At 37.5% G+C, this 23,499-nt stretch overlaps 1 protein-coding gene across 2 annotated transcripts in view; it reads left to right on the forward strand.

The window, feature by feature from the left end:
- Positions 1–3,255: 3,255 nt before the first annotated feature.
- The window catches only part of LOC306857604 (glycerol-3-phosphate acyltransferase 1, mitochondrial-like), a 30,974-nt gene continuing 10,730 nt past the window's right edge, over positions 3,256–23,499 (forward strand). Inside the window, exons 1-16 of one of the 2 annotated variants that reach the window (XM_079397624.1) lie at positions 3,256–3,441; positions 8,772–8,903; positions 9,868–9,987; positions 10,078–10,151; positions 10,838–10,951; positions 11,058–11,207; positions 12,750–12,849; positions 12,992–13,128; positions 13,245–13,344; positions 15,950–16,162; positions 18,412–18,525; positions 18,614–18,699; positions 18,816–18,931; positions 20,814–20,884; positions 20,991–21,255; positions 22,681–22,829. In XM_079397624.1, the coding sequence (XP_079253750.1) occupies positions 8,805–8,903; positions 9,868–9,987; positions 10,078–10,151; positions 10,838–10,951; positions 11,058–11,207; positions 12,750–12,849; positions 12,992–13,128; positions 13,245–13,344; positions 15,950–16,162; positions 18,412–18,525; positions 18,614–18,699; positions 18,816–18,931; positions 20,814–20,884; positions 20,991–21,255; positions 22,681–22,829 (1,908 nt within the window). In that variant the 5' untranslated portion in view covers positions 3,256–3,441; positions 8,772–8,804. Of the gene's footprint in view, positions 3,442–3,755; positions 3,925–8,771; positions 8,904–9,867; positions 9,988–10,077; positions 10,152–10,837; positions 10,952–11,057; positions 11,208–12,749; positions 12,850–12,991; positions 13,129–13,244; positions 13,345–15,949; positions 16,163–18,411; positions 18,526–18,613; positions 18,700–18,815; positions 18,932–20,813; positions 20,885–20,990; positions 21,256–22,680; positions 22,830–23,499 lie in introns of those variants that run through there. The other variant, XM_079397625.1, reaches the window with a different exon arrangement.

The following is a 23,499-nucleotide window of genomic DNA, read 5'->3' on the forward strand; positions in this document are numbered from 1 at the left end:
AATAGAGCACTTTAAGTACTTTATGGAAGTGCACTTGTTTTTCACCTGGGAAATATCAACTGCCACAGCTTGCAAGAAGCAGACAAGGAGTGATGGGAAAGGTCATGGCAACCTCAGCAATACTCACTCTGAATACTGATGCCCGTTTATGTGGCTGACTCAGAAAATGGCCTGATCTGTGACTGTCCTGGAGTCATGTGATCAAATCGGCTGTTAGGAGCATTAACAAAAATGGATGCCCATTAACAACATGAATTTGAACTAGATCGATATTTTGTAAATGTGAAAAACACTTTCCTAGAAGGTTTCTTCACAGTCAAAAGTTAAAACGTGTCAAAAGGGGCTAGATAAAGAATCTATGATATTCTGGTTGCTGGATATAACTTGGACCCCTCCTTCAGAATAACTTTGCAAGATTTCATGGGAAGAAATTCCTGTAGGTATGTGTAGGTGAGAATTCCACAGCAGATACCACATGAGCAGCTTGTGTCTTTGAAGCCTAAACCTTCCTCTTTTCCAAAGACTACGAAATAAGGATAAATGTTGTTATACACACTAGCATAATTAAAGAGGAACGAACGTGTCCAGAATATATATGCAAATGTTCTTTTTCCTTTGTGAATACACAATTAAGACCCAGCAGGATGTCTGGACAAGACTTAAAAAGATCTTGCTTGGAGACACCAACTGCATCCAGATTAGTGAGGTGAATTTAATACAAATAGTTTTCCTTAGTAGTTCTACCATGGAGCTTAATTTTCTTTTTGTCCACTTGTTTTTACTAATATCTCTGAAGTGATACATGAAACTGGTTTATAAACAGAAATGTAAATAATTCTAACCATTTTGCATCAAACTCACGCTCTAGCTCTTCTTAAAACATCTCATCCAATGCAATGTCACCAAACCTGACGGTGAAAAAGGATTGACAGGCAGACAGCGTTTAACGTTTTTAACTCAACTGTGGTGGAAACAGATCCCATAAAAACGTTATGTTTATTTATTTATTACTATCGTTGTTGTAATTATTATTATTATGTTAGGTGCTAGATAAACGTTATACTTAACAATTTACGTAAATTTACATAGCAATTTCACAATTCTCAGCCAAGATGTTGTGTTCCATGCTTCACTGATATATGTATAAATATTGGTAACAATTTTTGGCTAGATAAAATTTACTTATTATCCTGGCAAAACCTAATTAGATGTTGACCAAACAAAGAGTTATCATCAGATATATCAGCATTCATATCCCCTATTACAAAAATACATGTACATACATTTTCCTTAATAAAAGAACTTAAAAGCAAGCCTACTGATGTATTCATCTTCATTTAGACACCATTCATAAGGAGTACACACATTCAAAATTACAAATGCATTCTTATTATGTTCCACTTTGATACAGCTCCCATTCGGGGTGAAGTTCACAGGATTTTGTCCACAGAATGATACACACGTTTTAACATATATTTCTCACTCAGTATTTTAACTTAAGCGCTGCATCCATGACAGATTTTCTGGTATGCAAAACAAGTACTTTAAAGGAATTCATTAGCTTATTGCCGTTACCTTGGCAGCCAACAACAGCACAGCTTAACCCTCCACACATATTTACATTTAGTTATATTGAAAAAGTTTCAATACTTTTTTACCCCGTTTTAACATGCATTTCTATGAAGACTGGCCATAGCTGTCAGGCAAGATGGCAGATAGCAGCGGCGGCACATAATATACGCGTTCTGATTGGTCAGATCGCATGTCAATCAAGCTCTTTGCGAACAGTCAATTATCACGTGTTTTCATGACAAAGCGTGGTTTAGGGACCGAATCGAGTCGTTGGGTGTTTTTGTCAGCTTGTGTAGTGTGTAACCCCTGGTTGCGGATCATTTACATAGAGTCACGTAGTGTGAACACCACAACGACTTAAAGACAGACAATCAAGTCATGCAGTCTGAACAGCACAGCGATCTGCCGACCTGTAAAGTCATGTAGTGTGAACTTAGCTTAACTGAAATAAGCCTGGCTTATTTGGTAAACTTGTTTTATGAAACAGGCCCCAGCAGTAAACAAAACAAGCGTTTCCTAGCAAGGACAACTGTGCTAAACACTAATAAGACAAGTAAATGCACTTACGAGCTACTTTTAACTTCTGCTGATAAAGACTGCTTCTCTCAAAGAGTTTTTCTTTACACTGTTTTCAGCTGGCGCTTGAACACACTTTCCTTCTTTTCCCATAACAAATGGCCAAGCAAGCGCAGACATACAGCGAGACAGAACGAGACCAAACGCGATATCAGCACGTCTCCATACAGTAAACAAAACAAAAACATATATATAGTATAGCTCAGAGGGTATATGACTCAACCACGACTAACAACTTCAAACCACGACTAACGACTTCAAACCACGACTAACGGCTTTAAACCACGACTTCAAACCATGACTAACGACTTCAAACCACGACTAACGACTTTAAACCACGACTTATGCTCATTTACAATCATTTCTATCGCCAAAGGTGCTTCCTTGCTTTGAATATTTGAGGGAAACGGGGGAGGAAAAACGGCGCATAAGGCAAGCTGTTATACCTTTTATTTTGCGTTATTTGTATATTTGGAAATGTTTCCGTAGGGGCTGCCATTGTTGTTTCGCGGGCTATGTGACGTTAGAGCGCGTAATTGGGAATAGCCTACATGGATCTAGTTCAAGTTCACGGGTGGGAAGTCACGGGTTTGACTGCCGTTCCAGTGCACTTTCCCGGGTAGAAGTTTGGAAAAACACGGGTTACGGGTTGCTTGGAACGCAGCATAACGTTAACCACACTACAACCTGTGGGAAGTCGTGGCCTAATGGTTTGAGAGTCGGACTCGTAATCGAAAGGTTGCGGGTTCGAGTCCCTGGCCGGCAGGGATTGTAGGGGGGGGAGTGAATGTACAGCGCTCTCTCCACCCTCAATACCACGACTGAGGTGCCCTTGAGCAAGGCACCGAACCCCCAACTGCTCCCCGGGCGCTGCAGCATAAATGGCTGCCCACTGCTCCGGGTGTGTGTGTGTGTGTGTGCATTTGTTCACTACTCACTGCTGTGTGTGTGCACTTGGATGGGTTAAACGCAGAGCACCAATTTCGAGTATGGGTCACCATACTTGACAATACGTCACGACTTTACTTTTACGAACTTTAACCTTTAGCTGGGTGAGTCTGACTTTTTTTTCACACAATCTATGTAACTACGACCCTTAGTGGCTTTACCCAGAATTACAGCACTGCCATGGGCAGCGGAAAAAACTCAGCTCGGCTGTCATACATCTTTCCCCTCAAGTGCAGTGCTGTCTATAGGCTGCGTTGTGGGTAGTTTCAAGGACGAGTGCCGGTTTCCAGTCCGCAAAAGACGTCAGTTTCATCAGTTATGGCGCAACAAAAGCATTTTCTTGAGGTAAAACTTTCCTTGTTGCATACCATGTTTTGTCTGCGGATTCCGTTTCGTTTTGATGCACAAATGAAGGTGGGCGCACGGTTAGCACGCTAGCATAAAGGGAAGGGGCAGCTCAATGAGCCCAATGCAGCGAACCGGTGTACTGACGGCAAAACCAAATGACTGTAAATTTAAATTAAAAGGTATGATATTTTTGGGTTGACCGTTTACAGTCAGTGCCGTAATCTGTCGTAAATGAATTTCACATAAAAACCTTTACTGACTGTTTAACGCTAATGCCGTCGCTTTATTTAAAACACACCGTTTACAGTTGCAGTGTTTGCAAATGCAGTGCTTTCAGGGCGAAACGTCCCGACCCCGCATGCAGCTCAAGAGATAAGACTGATCTTTGCAGTTAGCTCGAGCCCAACGTGTTTGAGTTGACAAAGGCAGGCAGGCATGCAGCTACAATAGCGAGAGAGAGGACATCAGCATCATAATACGGTACAACATAGGGCCTGGAACTCTGACATATTAAGCATTTTTTAGCAAATGGTCAGTGAAAGGTGCTTAACCTTAAAGATGGCGATGATCAACCTTTAGGAGGTCAGACAGAAAATGATGTGAGCTGTTTCATCTATTTCCTTTTTCGGTTTGTCATTTATACCATCTTGTGCTTAGTTTTACTTACGGATTTAAATTTTTTTTTCTGCAGTAAACATTAAATACACATAAAATTTAAATAGACATAATGTATACTGAAAAAAAGTAATATTAATGTGAACTGAATAATAAAATCTGAGTGGTAACAGAGTATCAGAGCCAGAAGCTTTCACTTAGATTAATGAAACTGGAATCAAATGTTGTTTTGTTGTTTGTTTTTTCAGCCAAAATCACAGTATAGATGGAGATACAGATATTTATTTAAACTCATGCTCGGTTATTTTTATGTTAGATAATGGGTAAATGCATCTATCAGATGTCGCAACAACATGACATTTGTCCTCTGATCTTTAAAAGGGGACTCGCATCTTGCATGTTGACAGAGTACCATTATATTGACATTTATTTGATGTGTACATGCTGATAAAACTATTAATATAGCCATTCTCCACCATAGTGCATTCAGCTGAAATGTACTGTATATAATCGCTCTCATGGAAAGAAACAAAATTATATAACCAAAAAATGCTAAATAACATTTAAATTACAAATTTATTATGTACACTACTTTAAATAAATGCACATTATTGCATTAATTAAATATTATGAATCTTATGCTATTGAAGCTTAGACTAATAATGCGTTATGCATTCTACCTTTTATTTTATACAAAATTATTTTTGTTTAGTTTAAATGTGGCACTTAAAGCATGAAATGAAAATTCATCCTATCTATTTTCTAAATGCATGTTATAGATCTTGAGAACCATTAAAAATGTATTGACCTTGTTATGTTTAATCAGAATGTCATAACTGGATCTCCTGGTGAAAACGACAGACTTCTCTCTCGTGACGTATGCAGGATGTCTCATTCAGTCCGCTTAAACCAGACCCATCAAGTTCACGTTCATTGCCAACATTTTTGAGTGCCACACCTGAAAATCCAATCAATAACCAATGCATATCCAACTCCCTGGCCTACTTCTATTTTATTTTTTTTTTTTAAATGTCAATCAATTACACTTAAACGTGCATCATAATTCTGAAGAAAACATCTGTCTCCGCTTCTTTAAAATAATCGGTATCTACAGGCCATGTGCAATGACTTTTTATTTATTTATCTGTTCTGATTTTTCCCTGATATTTCATTAAATCTAACTATATTACCCAAGTTATTAAGTTTTTCTTTATTTTGTAATGGCTAATCCTTCCTGCTAGTTTAATAAATTCCACAATCTGTCTTTTTGATTACTCATTAACAAATTAATACTTAAACTTCTGAATAATGTAGGTTTGTTATGGTTCGGATTATTTCTATATAAAGTAATGGTGGATTGTCATTACGTTGTCTGTGTCCATGTGCTTGTTCTTTTTTCTTCTTGTTTTGTAGTTCATATGAACAGATTGCGAGACAGATTAACCCACTGCCCTGCATTGCTGGTGGATTACCCATCAAATTCGATTATGTTTAAAATCTAGTGGCAGCTACTCTGGCTTTACAGCACCATTGACATGGAGTGTGTGTTTGTTGACAGTGTAGCTGCCTGTTTTTTACTCCATAGCCAACTGTAAAGGAAAATTCTCTAATCCACAATGAAAACAGTAAGATGTATAACTCTAGTTTGGTATATAGCCTAAGTGGGCAAATATTATTTATAGGATCAGTTTGACATTTTAAAGTCGTGAAGCCACTAAAGAATGCTTAAAATGTAGATCACACAGCATTCTTTTCAGACAGGACCCATTCAGCAACTTTTAAAAGTTTCACAGCCAGTCCAGGGCTATTTTTCACTTTGCCTCTTTGAGCAGGTCTCCTCTCTGTGGGCTTTGACATCCAGCCAGACTTTCTCAGAAAACGTGGTCATCTTTTCTCCTTTCTCATCAGTGTTCTGTTCTGGTCGCCTATTGGTGTAGATCACATCAGGCAATGCAGGCAGGGCTTCCAGAGTTCAATGAACTCTCATTTAGCAGCTGCGTTGTGGCTCGCTGTACACCTCTCTCTTTCTTTCTCCCCAGGCTCGTTCAGCATGTGCTTTGAGTCTTGCTTGGGGTTGTTATTCATTGTGAAAGAGATTATCCCATCTTTTCCTCCCTCCCTCCTGCCAGCTTGGTTTGCTCCAATCATTCATTCAAAGACCCACTCTTCTGCTGACCCACTTCCACCTTAATGAGAGCATGTGATTGAGTCATCTTAATTACATTACTGTCAGCTAAGAACGATAGGCAAAAGCATATTATGATTGGAATATTAAGCACTTTGCGAGTTTTCAAGCAATTGGAAACCACATTTTTTTGAATGTTCAAATGTTTTGAAGGGTAATATCTTTAAGGCACAGTTATGACCAGACATGTGCAATATAGTAAGTATTATCAGTTACTGGCTGATATTGGAATAAATAAAAAAATTGTTGGTGTTATTTTTAACAGTATTAGATATTCAGTTGTGCATGCTAATATATGCTATTTTTTACATTTAGATTGCTTTGCTGTCATCTAATGGTTATGTAAAATTAATATTTAAAAACACTTGTAATTGAATAAAGTTAAATGTTTGTTGAATCTAACATTTCAAAATTTTCTATTTTTCATATTTTACATTATCAAAAATTTCACAATTTTAAATTCACATATAGCATTTAATTATAATTTTTTTAATTGTATTTTTTTATTTTAAAATTAGCCATTTATCAATTATCAGCCATAATATTAAAATAATTATAAGTCAATTTTATTAACAGCTACTGGTGTGGGCGCCTTTGATTTGTATGGAAGCCCGTTTCCACCAAAAAAATAAAAAGTAATTGCTACTTTCTCTCTGATTTGCACAATTCTGATTCTAAATGTATCTTAAAATTCAGCTTTTTTTTCCAAAAAGTTCTGTTTTTTTTTTTTCCTTCCGTAATTAGGATGTATTGTTTTCTTGCAGTTGCAGGGTAAAATTGCAAGTAGGGTTGCAAAAAGTTGGAAAATGTCCAGTAAATTTCGGAAACTTTCCGGGATTTTTTTTAATCTTCCTGGGATTTTTGGAAATTTTCCACCCCTTTGCAACCCTAATTGCAAGTGAACATCTCTTTCAGTAATAAAATGTGAAAATCTAGATGCGTATTCCTCACTGATCTATAATAGAGAACATTATATATAGATCAGTGGTATTCCTAGAATTAAACTGCTGGTTTCGTCTGGCCAGAGGAGAACGGAACACTATTTCGACACACTGTTTCCCTGTTTAATACTGTAATGCTGCTTTGACACAGTCTGCATTGTAAAAAGTGTTATATAAATAATGGTCACTTGACTTGACTATTCTACAATATGTCCCATTAAAATCTGCATATATGCATAATGAAGTAGAGCATGCATAGAATTGCTATTGTAGCCATTGCCATTTTGACCTATTGCATTATAGCAATAATCAAAACAAAATCTTAATCTCGTTTTTCTACCCATGACGCACAAAAGATTAAAAAAAAAACCCCCATCAATAATACAGCCTCCGTGTATTCTACCAATGGACTAAACGGTCCCATTGCGGCTTCTGTAATGCCCTTGTGAGCTGCTGATGGGGTGTTTTGAAGAAGTGCAGTCACAGAGGAAATAAGAAGAACCCATAGTAATACAGACAACAGTACACTGTGTTTGACCACAAGAGGAAATAAAGTCAGAGCCTTTAAACTTCATGTCTATTTTGAAGTTCCTCCTTCTCACCTTGTGTTTTTATGCCACAGCCAAATGTTAGTTAGAAAGACAAACATGTCAGTTTCAAATAGCTTTCTCATCTATTTGTTGGAAGTGAGGTTCTTGATGCACTAAACGTGCAGATCTCTCATGTGATTTTCAAAGGGTACATTCTGCACCCTCAATTTGGCACAAGCTTTTTTCCACAGCTTGTCGTCCATAAATATATCGCTTTGCTGGAGCACAGACACCGGTTGGTTTTGCGGTGACTATCACCCTTCCAGTTTACTTCTGACCTGGACAGCTGCAATATATTGTATGCTTCCATCATCCCCCTTTTTATTTCAGCGTGTTTTCCACAGGCGGGTAGGCTGTAGCGCTTTAACATGACACCAGAGAGTAGACTCTCTCATCCATGGGTCAGCAAATCAGCAGATAAAAACAAGAGATTATGTAGCTGCAGGTCACAGGACATTATGAAAGAGATGCAGCGGTAAGAAGAGTGGCCGTGTCTTCTTACGTCGCACGTGCGCTCAGTTTTGCAACCGTGAGGTTAGTTTAACTGATGGTGTCTCATGTGCTTTGAGCTGTTGTCAAGCCTGTCAGTTTTCTTTATCCCAAGGCGGCAAAGATCAGGAAAGTAGACTGAGCCATGGTGCACTAAACTACAATCAAGCTCTGCTTGTTTTGTTGCCGTTCTTCCTGAAATCTTTGGCAGAATGATCAGCTCACCTGAAACCACCGCAGCAGGTTTGGCGAACCTTATTTGTTTGCTGTGATTGGCTGAAACGCATCGTCTGACATTCCTGGTATTCAGCTGCAGTTGAGCTGGAGGTGCTGTGTCGAATAGAAGACACAATTGTTTCACGTTGAAGCTTTTTTTGTGGAATATTTTTCCTGCTGCGGTGATCTATTGTGAAAAGCTGTAATCAGAGCTTGTCCGTGTTTTGACCTACAGCACAGAGGGTGGCAATGGACCTCTGCTTATTCTCTGTTTTTCTTTCCCTCCCACAGTTTTGTTGTTGATGTGTGGTTTGAAGAGAGGTGATGGATGTCCGCATGGTTCTGGGGGGTCCAGATAACATTCTCCTGGCCAATAATCCTGACGCAGGAAGTGGTTGTCTGAAGCATCCCTGTGAGGACCAGGTGAGTATGGAGAAACTAGGACACACTAAAGAAAGCTTCTCTGTTATTGCTTATGCTTAAAAGATTTGAACAAACCCTTAACCTTAAGTATTAAACATCAGTGTGTAACTTGTCCTGTGCTGTTTGTGCTACAGACTTAAATGATATCTCAAATAATGAGACCTGTTGAGGGTAGTTTATTATCTTGTGATTACACCTATAACCTCATTGACAATAAAACAAACCAAAATCCCATAGACTTGATGTAAAGAAGGGACTTAAATCACACCAAGGATTCAAATATTGAGATTTAAGTAGTGTAGGTTGTTTTGGGCCAGTAAGGAGCTACTCAGAACACCCGTAACTATCGCTTTTGCAACATCACAATTTAAAAATAAGGTAAAATAAAGCTTTTTTCTTTCTTTCGGGCATTCATTGTTTCTTTCCACCTATTTATTTATTTATTTTTTTACTTACCTCGACAACTGTAATTTTTAATTTATTTCTCACAGTCTTGGAAAACCTGGATAAATGAGGGATTTAAACAAATAATAATAATTTCTGGAATTCTGAAATTGCAGATTATTATTACTTTCATTATATAAAATATTAGATAAAATTTTTCAATGTATTACCACCCTGTTGAATACAATAAAGTTTAAAAACAAGCAGCTTTGTCAATACAGTAGAAGTACAAGTAAAAAAACAAAAAAACAATTGAAAGACAATGTTTGACAGCTTTTATTTATATAGGTTAATATTTATTTTTTTACATTTCAAGTTGTTTAAATTAACAATGAAATATATAAAGAAATAGCATTAAGCTAGATTAATACATGCTGTAAAAGATTTTGTTAATTGTTAGTTCATGATACCTAATCCATAACTAATTTCAACAAATGGAACATTTTTGGAAGGTTAGGTTACTAAGATTTATCTTGTTGCAGTGATCTTTTGTACAGTAAACACTGTATTTGACATGTAGGACAGAAGCTCCAGCCCCTCTGTCCTTCGTTCTGTGACCACCACATGGAAGGAGGGTCTGCTGAACAGGAAGAGACCATTTGTTGGAAGATGCTGTCACTCTTGCACACCTCTGAGTCAGGTTAGTTTGTCAAAGCTTTGGCATATTGACTGAATGCACATGTGTAAGTAACATCTGTAGTTTGACAGTTACTACAATTATGTGTTCCAGGAGAGGCTGTTCAATTCCAGCATCCCTTCACTAGGGCTCCGTAATGTGATTTACATCAATGAAACACACACAAGGTAAACATCAACCTCTTTTGGCCATAGACCTGATGGCTATGAATATATGACCACTTCCCTCATTATTTATCATGAGAATACACACATTGCTTAGTTGCTTGCTGTATAGTACAATTCATTAACCTAGTTTAGTTTGTGATACGCCATTAATACCATAGTTGGTCAGATGTAGTTTCCCCACCAAATGATCCGCTGTGTGTTTACATTCAAGTGTCAAATGGAAGGTTGGAGGTTTCTGTGAGGAGTGGAAAGTCAGGAAATAAATTATTAACACTGTCAGGGGATATTATGTACCTAGATCACATGACATGGACCAAAAGTGGTCTGAGCTGGCACTGCCAATCAGGGGAGGAATAGGAGAGTGCGTAATACTGCTGGAATAATTTGATATTGCAGAACGAAGGGTTCTACCAAATGGTTCCAAAAATTGTGCAAAAAAGAGAACTGGTGAAACAGAATCATTGAGTCAATTAAATCAGTCTGATTCAGAAACAAATCATTAAGAAGGTTTTTCACGATTTTATCCAATTTCATGTTCCATAGAAGGCGCAACATGAGAATGAGTTGGTAAATAATGACAGAATTCTTAATTTTTTGTTGAAATATTCCTTTAAGTTAAATATACTATACATTAATACTCTTTAAAACGTTCCATACGCTGCTGTTTTGTATTTTGTATGCTGCAGACACAGAGGTTGGCTTGCACGGAGGCTGAGTTATGTGCTGTTTGTCTTGGAGAGAGATGTCCGGAAAGACATGTTTGCTCGCAATGTGGTGGAGAACGTGCTTCACAACAGCAGGTACCAAGTGTTTAAAAGCAAGGAACAAGTGCAATGTAAAGGTCTGATCCTAAGCAGCAGGAATGTATCATAGCATCCAGATTGACTGTGAGTGTTATTGCTGTAGGCTGGAAAGTGCTATCGTGGAGGTAGCATCCGAGGGTGCCAGCACAGATGCAGAGTCTGGAGTGGATTCCAAAGCTGTCAGTAAAGTTAGACGGAAGACCAGAGGATTCCTGCAGGAAATGGTTGCCAACATCTCACCTGGCTTCATCAGGTACAGTTTTCACAAAATGCTCCATGAGCAAAGCTACAATTTACAAAACAACAACCGATGAATCAAATTACTTTTTTAATATTTATGGAATAACTATCAATTCTATTATTGTAAAAATATTGTTTAAAATTAGGCTGCATGTTTTTGATCAAAAATGAAGTAAAACAGTAATATTTTGAAATATTATTACAACTTAAAATAATAATTTAATATTATCATATTTTAAAATGTAATTTATTTGTGTCATGGCAAAGTTGAATTTTCAAAAACATTTCAGCAGCCATTATTCCAGTTGTCAGTGTCACATGGTCCTTCATAAATCATTTTAATATGACGATTGGTGCTTTGATTCACCCAAAAATGAAAATTAGCCTGTTTTATACTAACCCTCGAGGCATAGGTGTATATGACTTTCTTCTTTCAGATGAATCCAACCGGAGTTTTATTAAAGTGCCCCTATTATGGGTTATGAAAGGTTCGTATTTTGGTTTTGGGAGTCTCCAGCAACAGTTTGACATGCATGCAAGGTCAAAAAACACTTTAATTTTCTTATAATATGCATTTATTTTTCCCTTATTTGATCAATGACTCCCAAACGATTCGCTCAGCGATTCATTTTTCCAAACCCCTCCTTTGCGTGACGTTAATCTGCGGTGATTGGTCGATTTCATTTAAAGCCGTGTGTACAGCCGTTACCAGGGAAACATCTATTTTTAATGCTCCAAAAGCAGCACCAAGTGGCAAAGAATGAATTTGCATTTTCATTCAGACCAATGCGAAAATCAAGTTTCCCAGGTCTGCGCACACAACAAATCCTCCAGCATTTTTCTTTACAAAACCTTGGTTTGTACTTCTAATTTGTTTTGTTCTCTCTCCGCGTTCGTCACTAAACGCCCACGTCCTAAGTCATCCGCCGGAACGGCTTCCCCATATGACAGTTAGGTGAAGTGATAGAAAAGTGTCTATTAAGTTTTAAAATTGCATATTTTTCTTTCAAAATATGAATGCACGTTTTATTATGGATGCGCGCTTTTTATTTCACGTCATGTGGACTGTAGATCAAACAGCACCCAACCACTGCAATGATAACGCTTGGAAGAGCCAGGACAAAATTATTAATATAACTCCGATTGGATTCGTCTGAAAGAAGAAAGTCATATACACCTAGGATTCCTCGAGGGTGAGAAAAAAACAGGCAAATTTTTGGGTGAACTAACCCTTTAAGATGTTTTCATATTATCAATGTTGAAAACAGTTGTGCTGATTTAATATTTTTGTGGAAACCGTGATATATCTTTTCAGGATTTTTCAATTTCAAAAGAACGGCATTTATTTAAAATATAAATCTTTTGTAACCATGTAAAAATCTTTACACTCACTTTTGATAGATTTAATGTGTCTTTCCTGAATCAAAATAGACATTTAAATTTTAAATAGTATTAATTTTTGTATTTTTAAGGAGAAATATCATTTTGGTTTTGTAATTTATTCACTGATTAGAAGCAAATCCTACATCATCTCTCTTTCTTGTATGTCTCTTAGATTAACAGGATGGGTGTTGTTGAAATTGTTTAATGGATTCTTCTGGAGCATTCAGATCCATAAAGGTCAGCTGGAGATGGTGAAGAAAGCAGCATCTGAGGTCAGACATTTACATGGCCTATTCCCACCCAACATGGACATTTCTTCTTATCTGCATACACATACTGTAACAACTCAATTACAGGTGTAGATTTATACCATTATCTAGAAGTATAACAAACATTTTATTGTGTGTCTTCTAGTACAATGTTCCCTTGGTCTTCCTTCCTGTTCACAAGTCCCACATAGACTACCTGCTCATCACCTTCATCCTGTTTTGTCACAACATCAAAGCCCCTCACATCGCAGCTGGCAACAACCTTAACATCCCCATCTTAAGGTACAAAGTCATGATGATCTTGTTGTTATTTTTTAAGATACACTGTATTTCGACAATAGACAGTCAAACTGATGTCTGAATATAACATAAGGTATGTATGCATTGTACTTCCTTAGCACGCTAATACGGAAACTCGGAGGATTTTTCATTCGTCGTAAACTGGATGAGACTTCAGACGGGAAGAAGGATGTGTTATACAGATCACTGTTACATGCAGTAAGTCCACAGAGATTTAAGATCAACTTGTATAGTGGTGTTAGATCATAAGTTTCAAAGCAGATTTACAGAAAATTGCACTTTAATATCCTAAAGCCCACGGTGAAAACGTGGCAAGGAAACTACCTAAAACTTTAGGTAGTGAAGGGAAAAACCCTTCAGAGGAATCAAACTCTTACTATAAATGCGCATACATTATTGTTCAAAAGTTTTGGGTCAAACCTCTGGTACATGCTCTCTATTTCGGAGAAAATTACTTGGAGTTTCGGTTTGGCTATTGTAAAAAAAAAAAGTGTGAATGTGGCTGTGTGTGGTAGGGATTAGGTTAGTTGACCAGAAGAGGCGTATGTTGCCTTCACGTGCTATCGGAAATTTCCCGCTTATGAAGTTTTGATTTCAAGCTTGTTGTATTCAAGTGCTTTAATGTCAGGAAAAATAAAATGTAGCATCCCATTGGTTGACAATCATATAAACATTCACTGCGCGACACATGCAGTTTCCTGACAATTCTGGAATTTCGGTCAAATACATGCTTATTTCACTGCTTATAAAACATACAATATGCATCAAATGATTGTTCATATGTAGCCTATAAATGCACTACTTTAGCGACAAGACAAAAGGATGTAGTTGTTGTAAGAACAGCATTGGCAGCAGCAATGGTTGTCCCCTCCACTATGTTTAAAGTTTATGACCCGCCCAACTCGGAAACTTTGGTATCAAAATTATTTCAAAATTTCCCAGTAGTAAATATGACTTGAGAGGCCGTTCCGATTAGGAAACTCGTACTTATGAGAATTCCGATAGCACGTGAAGGCAGCATAAGTCGATCAAAATTTCATTAGTCGCTTAATCACTGAAAAAAACCCACAGGAAGTGAGTCACACACTCTGTGATGGACAGATTATTAACAGCTGGTCTATGTGGTGATTATAGTACATTGGTCAGGACACGCAAACGTTCCTTTCGATCGTCAACCTCAAATGTGGCTTGTCATCTGAAACGTGTGAGTAGCACCAACATTACATGGTGTAAGGTCCACGAATTGTTATTAAATTTAGGTTAAATTCAAATCTGACTCCATTTTATTATTTAATCTGACCTCGCAATTAGGTTGAAATACAAATTGGTTGTTTGTCTGTTTCTAATTAGTATTCTTCTGACATTTGATTATTCTAGTTAACTCTTTACTTTATATTTACTCGTTCATTAGGAATTTATGTCGCTCAGGGTGCCTCACGTCGGCGCCGCGATCACAAACCCTCCAGTCTGATCAGCAGTCAGAGGTTATGACTAACTATTTAAAAGACCGCATCATGCTTGTCATTTTTAAATAGTGGTTCTGTTTAGCCCCCTACAGTCTATGTAACAACTTAGTTAAAGCTCCAACAATAATCAGAGGTTATGGGTAGCACTATGATATTTCAATAGTGTTTTTATCTAGCACCCTATACAGTAGTTAGTCTAACTATATAACAACTTGAATAAAGTTTAGGAATCAGAGGTTATGGCTAGCACTATGAAATATGCTAATACTTCAATAGTGTTTTGATCTAGCCCCCTATAGTTGATCTAACTACATAACAACTTAACTAAAACTGAGACAATAACCAGAGGTTATGGCTAGTACTATGAAATATGCCCGAACCATGCAAGTATTTCAATAGCATTTTATCTAGCCCCCCATAGTTAATGTGACTGCATAACAACTTAACTAAAGTCAAGCAGTTAGTCCAGAAATCTAGAAACTCACCTGATGTGCCCCATGCTCCATCTAACCTGAGAATCAAGGAACTTTGCTGCCGTACCATGGGTGCAGCTGGCGTAATGATATTACGCAGCACCTGAAAGTAGTCCCCAGCTAGGTAACTAGTTATGATATTCAATTAACTTCAATTCAATTTTCTACTGACCTTAGGAGTTGTTTTACCACTATTTTCTCTAAAGTTTTCATAATAATGGGCATTAAGGCTATGGACTGAAAATCACCTAATTCCTCTGCCCCCAATTTCTTTGCTGGGGATATAGCTGGGCACTACTTTCAGGTGCTGCGTAATATCATTGGGGCAATTACCCAACAATTATAATGTTAAGGCAGCCTTCTTACATTTTTTTCCTGACGCATTCATAATCATTACTTACACAAGTGCGCTTTGGCAAGCTTTATGTGCATGCTTGAGTGTTGATGGGCTATTGGCTATTAAAGGCTCATTATTATGAATTATATGGGTTATTAATATAAACTTGCGATTAGTCGACTAATCGCATAAATAAACGACTACTAGTCTACCAGAAAAATCTTTAGTCGATGACAGCCCTAGGTAGGAAATATCATATGAGTGACCAGGAAACTGGAGCAGCTGTAATATGGTCTGCTTTAGTTAAAATAACATGGTGATTGTCATTGTAGCGACTGTAGAGAGGCTTGGGATTAGAGGTGGCTGTCACCGAAAGCTGATGGATTACTCCTGCATTATTCATGTTGAGCACCACATTACCACAATGGGCTGCTTTAATTACAGGAAATTTGCAAAGGGTGGGTCATGGATCTAAAGGATTGTAATATTCGTTGTGGGTTAATCTTCTGTTCTCCTCTCAATTTCAGTACACGGAAGAGTTGTTGCGGCAGCAGCAGTTTTTGGAGGTGTATTTAGAGGGCACACGCTCTCGCAGTGGAAAGCCATCTCCAGCGCATGCGGGCATGCTCTCAATCGTGGTTGACGCACTGTGTGCCAACAGCATCCCCGATGTTCTGATCGTGCCTGTAGGCATCTCTTATGACCGCATTATAGAGGGAAACTACAACAGTGAGCAGCTGGTATGTGGTGATATCCCACAGGAAGTCGATATTAAGTTCACTCATATTGTATCGAAAACAGACTCTTTGACTCATGGAATTTAAATTCAGTTGGTGAAAGAGTCTGATTTTATTTATATATATAATTGAGACAAGCTTTGTGTTCCATAAAAGATTAATTAAATTAATTAGATAAATTTTTATATAACTGTTTGTGTTCCATGTTTCATAAAAGATTACAGTGTTTTTATTTTAGCTTAATTTTTTTAAAATATAATAATTAATTTATATAAAAACTAAATCTTTTATGGAACACAGATTTTTATTTTTTATTGTTGAATTTTTTACATAATTATAGTAATCATAGTCATTGTTGTTGTTATTACTAATGTCATTGTATTAAAAAATGAAAGACAAAAATAATCTAAAAATTGGTAGAAAGCAGTGTTTACGACTAAATATCCCAATATAGCTGGTATAATACAGTTGGGCAAAAAACTATTTAGTCAGCCACCAATTGTGCAAGTTCTCCCACTTAAAAAGATGAGAGAGGCCTGTAATTTTCATCATAGGTACACTTCAACTATGAGAGACAGAATGGGGGCATGGGGGAAAGAATCCAGGAAATCACATTGTAGGATTTTTAATGAATTAATTGGTAAATTCCTTCGGTAAAATAAGTATTTGGTCACCTACAAACAAGCAAGATTTCTGGCTCTCACAGACCTGAAACTTCTTCTTTAAGAGGCTCCTCTGTCCTCCACTCGTTACCTGTATTAATGGCACCTGTTTGAACTCGTTATCAGTATAAAAGACACCTGTCCACAACCTCAAACAGTCACACTCCAAACTCCACTATGGCCAAGACCAAAGAGCTGTCGAAGGACACAAGAAATAAAATTGTAGACCTGCACCAGGCTGGGAAGACTGAATCTGCAATAGGCAAGCAGCTTGGTGTGAAGAAATCAACTGTGGGAGCAATTATTAGAAAATGGAAGACATACAAGACCACTGATAATCTCCCTCGATCTGGGGCTCCACGCAAGATCTCCCCCAAAATTATCAAAATGATCACAAGAACGGTGAGCAAAAATCACAGAACCACACGGGGGACCTAGTAAATGACCTGCAGAGAGCTGGGACCAAAGTAACAAAGGCTACCATCAGTAACACACTACGCCGCCAGGGACTCAAATCCTGCAGTGCCAGACATGTTCCCCTGCTTAAGTCAGTACATGTCTGGGCCCGTCTGAAGTTTGCTAGAGAGCATTTGGAGGATCCAGAAGAGGATTGGGAGAATGTCATATGGTCATATGAAACCAAAATAGAACTTTTTGGTAAAAACTCAACTCATCGTATTTGGAGGAGAAAGAATGCTGAGTTGCATCCAAAGAACACCATACCTACTGTGAAGCATAGGGGTGGAAACATCATGCTTTGGGGCTGTTTTTCTGCAAAGGGACCAGGACGACTGATCCTTGTAAAGGAAAGAATGAATGGGGCTATGTATCGTGAGATTTTGAGTGAAAACCTCCTTCCATCAGCAAGGGCATTGAAGATGAAACGTGGCTGGGTCTTTCGGCATGATCCCAAACACACCACCCGGGCAACGAAGGAGTGGCTTCGGAAGAAGCATTTCAAGGTCCTGGAGTGGCCTAGCCAGTCTCCAGATCTCAACCCCATAGAAAATCTTTGGAGGGAGTTGAAAGTCCGTGTTGCCCAGCGACAGCCCCAAAACATCACTGCTCTAGAGGATCTGCATGGAGGAATGGGCCAAAATACCAGCAACAGTGTGTGAAAACCTTGTGAAGACTTACAGAAAACGTTTGACCTCTGTCATTGCCAACAAAGGGTATATAACAAAGTATTGAGATGAACTTTTTTCATTGACCAAATACTTTTCATTTTCCACCATAATTTGCAAATAAATTCTTTAAAAATCAGACAATGTGATTTCCTGGATTCTTTCCCCCATTCTGTCTCATAGTTGAAGTGTACCTGTGATGAAAATTACAGGCCTCTCTCATCTTTTTAAGTGGGAGAACTTGCACAATTGGTGGCTGACTAAATACTTTTTTGCCCAACTGTATAACTGATGTAACTCTGGTCTACGTAGTACATTAAAGGAAATGCCTATTTTCATGCAATGCACCTTTTAACTGAAAACTGTTGTTTTTGTGTTCACTACCAAATGTTTTTTTTTTATTATTATTATTACGCATTTTATCATCAGTCTTTGCTTAATGTTCCTGCTGTTCTCCTCACTTCAGGGCAAACCTAAGAAGAATGAGAGTCTGTGGGGAATTGCCTGTGGTGTGTTCAGGATGCTCCGGAAGAATTACGGCTGTGTGCGTGTGGATTTCACACAGCCCTTCTCCCTGAAGGTCAGAGCAGCTCATCTGATCTCAGTTTGGCTGAATACATAGTGGCTCTCTCCCCTAATGTCTGGATTTTTCTTGTCCATTGCTTTAGGAGTACATGGACACACAGCGCAGTCGCCATCTCCAGGCCTCTCTCACGCTGGAGCAGATCCTTCTCCCCACCATCGTTGCTGCACAGTACGGCTTTTAGATTGCCAGCAACCAACATAATCATGTGGACTGCTGTTATTTGGTATGTAGAAAGATGTGTGTGGCTAATTGGATTATATTCAGTAATGTTTTTTTCTTTGCAGACCTGATCAGGCTGTTTTTAATGGAGAAGCTGAGGATCATCTGAATTCTAGAGACCTGTCAGATGAGCCCTGGAGGAGGCAGGTCATCACTAACCTGGCCAAGCACGTTCTCTTCAGTAAGGGCACTTTAAAGGCCATGATACAGGAATAGTTTCTTCAGCAGTGGGTGATTTGATTTTTGAAGCATTGATGGTGGTGGATTGGGTAAAATTGCTGTTTATGTGGGGTCAGCAATTGTAAAAAATGAAAAATGGCAATCCTGCTCATCTCTCACCTTTATATCATGCCCTACAGAATCATTGACATACAAAATAAAAATCTGAATACATGGGCTCATTTTTAGCTCAAAAAGATACAAAAAGTCTCTTTCTAACATCATAATTCCCATCGAAAACCAAAGGCTATCATCAAACAACTAGTGGGTGAATTTTACAAAGCCTTACAAGAACATGTCTGAATTTAATATTTAACAAAAAAGATATAAGATCATCTTAGGAAAATTTTAGGATCTGTTAGCATTATTTGAATGAAAATCAATGTACATTTTCCCCAGTTTTTTCCCCCTCATTATTCTCAGTGATCCCTATTATATTCGCATTACTGTAATGCAATAATGAGAATCAGTATGTCAGGAAAATGGATAAATACTATTTAAATATGTTGTTTGTTGCGTTACCTTTATTAAAATACTGTGCTAAAATATAATACCATTTTTATTTAATCATTGTATTTTCATTATTGGTAATGACGTTTTCTTTAATTGTCTTTGTGCAAATTATTATTTTCATATATAAAAAATTAATCTTGCCGCTGCAAGATTAATCTTTAATGAGCCGAAAAGAACGCACGTCACGCCTCTGTTCATCAATTTGCACTGGCTACCAATAGCTGCTCGATATTAAATTCAAGGCATTAATGTTTGCCTACAGAACCACCACTGGCTCTGCACCCCTTTACCTAAATTTATTACTTCAGACTTATGTGCCCTCTAGAAGCTTGCGTTCTTCAAGTGAACGACGCATTATTGTGCCATCCCAAAGACACACTAAAACACTTTCACAGACTTTTTCATTAACTGTTCCCATCTGGTGGAATGACCTGCCCAACTCAATCCGAGCAGCCGAATTCTTACCCATCTTCAAGAAATGGCTAAAAACTCATTTGTCCATCTTTACTAGACCCTCTAACTCTAGTGCACTCTATTCTAATTTTATTTTATCTATATGTCTTTTTATTTAAAAAAATAAATAATAATAATAATTATCTGTACTGCGTTAGGCTAACCAAGACTTGTAATAGCACTTGCACATTGTTGCTCTTTTGTTGGTTTTGATTGCTTCTTATGTCCTCATTTGTAAGTCACTTTGGATAAAAGCGTCTGCTAAATGACTAAATAAATAAATATATAAACTATTTATCATTTTGATTTTGGGGTGAAATATGCTTCAGACATGTTCTATCTATCTACAGCTGATGTAGTTTATGTTGATTATTTGTGGTCATAGTCCTCACCATGGTGATGTTGCTTTTGGCCAGTCACTTTTCTCAGTGTTTGAATGCCCTGTTGGTGCTGATTTTTGAGGACAGGAGGTCAGAGGATCGGCACTCTGAGGTGGAATTGCAGCTTGCTTTTGAATGTTTAATACAGACACTGTCGTGAACCTGGTTTTCTGCTCCAAAGTCACTGTGTTTTCTTCATACAGCATATTTCAGATACTTTCAGATGCTTCATGGAGTTTGTAGGTCATGCAGTTACGAATTTAAATAGTGGCCTTTCATTTCCCTTCTTCAGAGAATTTAAGGGTGAAGTTGTACAATTTCTGTGAAAATGACAAGTACCGTTTGAGCCACAGGATTTAGAATTTTCTCAAAAGTCAGCTCCCAAATGACTGTTCATATTTCGAGGGTCAGATTTTTTTGGCATCTCTTGTAGATTGCCTCAGTTAAACCACTTTAATTGTCTGTCAATCTGATTACTGCCTTCTGTGTTTCCCATAGCCGCCAGCAAGTCATCGGCAATCATGTCCACTCATATCGTGGCTTGTCTCCTCCTTTATCGGCACAGACAGGTAAGCACCATCCTCACATGCTATGCAGCACACATCATGGCAACCCTTCATTCTTCAGTCCGTTTTAATGGTTTATAATAATTGTAACATGTTTGTAATGGGACAGGGCGTACTGCTGTCTAAACTGGTGGAGGATTTCTTCAATATGAAGGAAGAGATCTTGTCACGGGACTTCGACCTGGGTTTTTCTGGGAACTCAGAGGACGTGGTCATGCATGCACTCAGCCTTCTGGGAAACTGTGTGAATGTCACCAGCACCAACAAAAACACAGAGTTCATCATCGCCCATAGCAACACTGTACCTGCACTCTTTGAGCTCAATTTCTACAGCAACGGCCTTTTCCACGTCTTCATTGCTGATGCCATTATAGGTATAATATCGAAGATGCCTATAGTCATAATTGAGCTATCTTTATACATGTATGTACTAATTTAAATATGTATGTTTGCCTCTTTAATTACTGTGTTTATATTTGAAATCACAATTCGATTCTGTATGCAAATATTGTTTCACGCTATTATTAGCTACTGAGGTATTGATGCCCCTGATACACGCTAGGGGTGGTCAATATGACCAAAATCTAATGTCACTATATGAGTACTTTTATTTCACGGTATTGATATATATCACAAAATCGTGTTTTTATGCTTTAAATAAGGCCTTTATTATATCACATTTTTGATACCATAGAAATTTCATAATTCTTGGCACTACTAGTGTCAATATCACAAAAAAATTATACTACCTTAAATTTAATAAAACAACAACAACAAAAAAAACTTAAGCTCACTGAAGACAAGTAAAGAGTCAGCGATTAAATAGGAATAAGAAACTAATCACAAGCAATTGAACAAAAATGACAGTAGAACAAATAAGAAATGCTACATACGATGTATAAAGTAATTAAATGTATAAAACACTGCATATTATTCACTGTGTAAATTAAATATATATTTCTTAAAGTTACTAAAGTGATTTAGTGAAGAGCTGTGAGATTTTCTGTCTTTTGTTGTAGCTCAGCAAAGTCACGTGAGTGTGTAATCAATATAGAGACGATAGTCCAAAATCTCTACCAGTTAATCTTGTATATCGCACACCCATAATACACGCACACACACATTTAGGATTCATGAAGAATTATAATCAGTGCTGGGTAGATTATTTACAAATTGTAATCTGTTACTGATTACATATTTCTTGTCAAAAATGATACTTTTAGTAATGTCATCTGTTAGATTACACATTTTGTTTACTTTTAGATTAATTTTAACCTAACTCATTTATCACAAGATTTGTATATGATAATTTTGTATAATATTCATATCAGAAAAACATAATTCTATATGAAAATTTCATAAACTATATTTAAAGAATCTATGTAAAATAAATATAATATATATTTATAATCAACAAATCCAAAACTGGGGTTTGTGAAGGAACTCCAGGGAGTGCAGGAGTTAATAAAAATCTAATTCAATAATTGATCATAAAAATGTAAAATAATAATAATAATCAGGATATAAAACACTTGGACGTTAAAAAAGAAAAATCAGTTAATGTGACCATTAACTAACAGCAGAGAATTAAAAATATACAGATATTTTCAAATGTAATATAACTTTAATTTTTGGAATCTGATTACATAATCCAGATTACATGTAATCAGTTACTATCCAGTACTGCATATAATTATGGCTGAGGATGACACAACAGATGCAGCACATTGTGTGTTTTGAGCTATTTAAGAATGATAAACTGTATGTACTGTAACTGTGTGCATGTGTATGTGTGCTAGCTTGCAGCGCGCTGGCCCTGCTGAGAGAGCAATCTGCAACTTCAGTGAGTGAGCAGAATTCTTCATCCAGGCTGCTCAGCCAGGAGAGACTGATCCGCAGAGCTGCAGGCCTCTCCCACTTTCTGTCCAATGAGGTGGCAGTAGCGCTGGTATGCCCCCACACCACTGTCACTTAAGCAGCATGACCACCATCTAGCGGTTGATTTATAATGTCAAGCAAAACCTTTCAAATGCTTAATTGAAACTTTTGACAACATTGATCAACATTTAAAAATGACAATTGTTGCAATCCCTTCTCGGGTATCTCAAGGGATACGCATATTTCAAAATGCAATAAAAAACAACACGAACAACATATAACTTAACATTGTCTTGAGATGCTGAAAAAGAAAATTAACAATTAATACTAACAGTTGTGCTGCATTTTTTGGATGAAAAAACTAAGATTAATATATGCCTACTTTCTACATTTTCTGAATGTCCACTGTCCAGCCCCATGGGCGTACATGTTGGCTTTAGGTCAAACTGACAAAACAAGCACAGAAAATTTGAACCAAGTCATGTGACCCCCATACTCCAAACAACCTCAACTGTGATAATGATAACAATATTGGATGAAAAATTCTTCCTTGTGCCCCCTACAAGAGACTAAAGAATATGTATCCTGTGGTGCACGTTGCCTGTTTTAGGGTTAATCAAAGGTTGCACGTATCCCCTGTCGTCTGCTTCTCTGCAGTGATTTGGCTTTGCAGTGTGAGCTAGGTGGTGTAGATGGGCTTGTGCTGGCTATTTTTCATTGTTTTAATAAAATGGATTTTT

Source organism: Barbus barbus, assembly GCF_936440315.1.
Source record: "Barbus barbus genome assembly, chromosome: 38".
Lineage (NCBI taxonomy): Eukaryota > Metazoa > Chordata > Actinopteri > Cypriniformes > Cyprinidae > Barbus > Barbus barbus.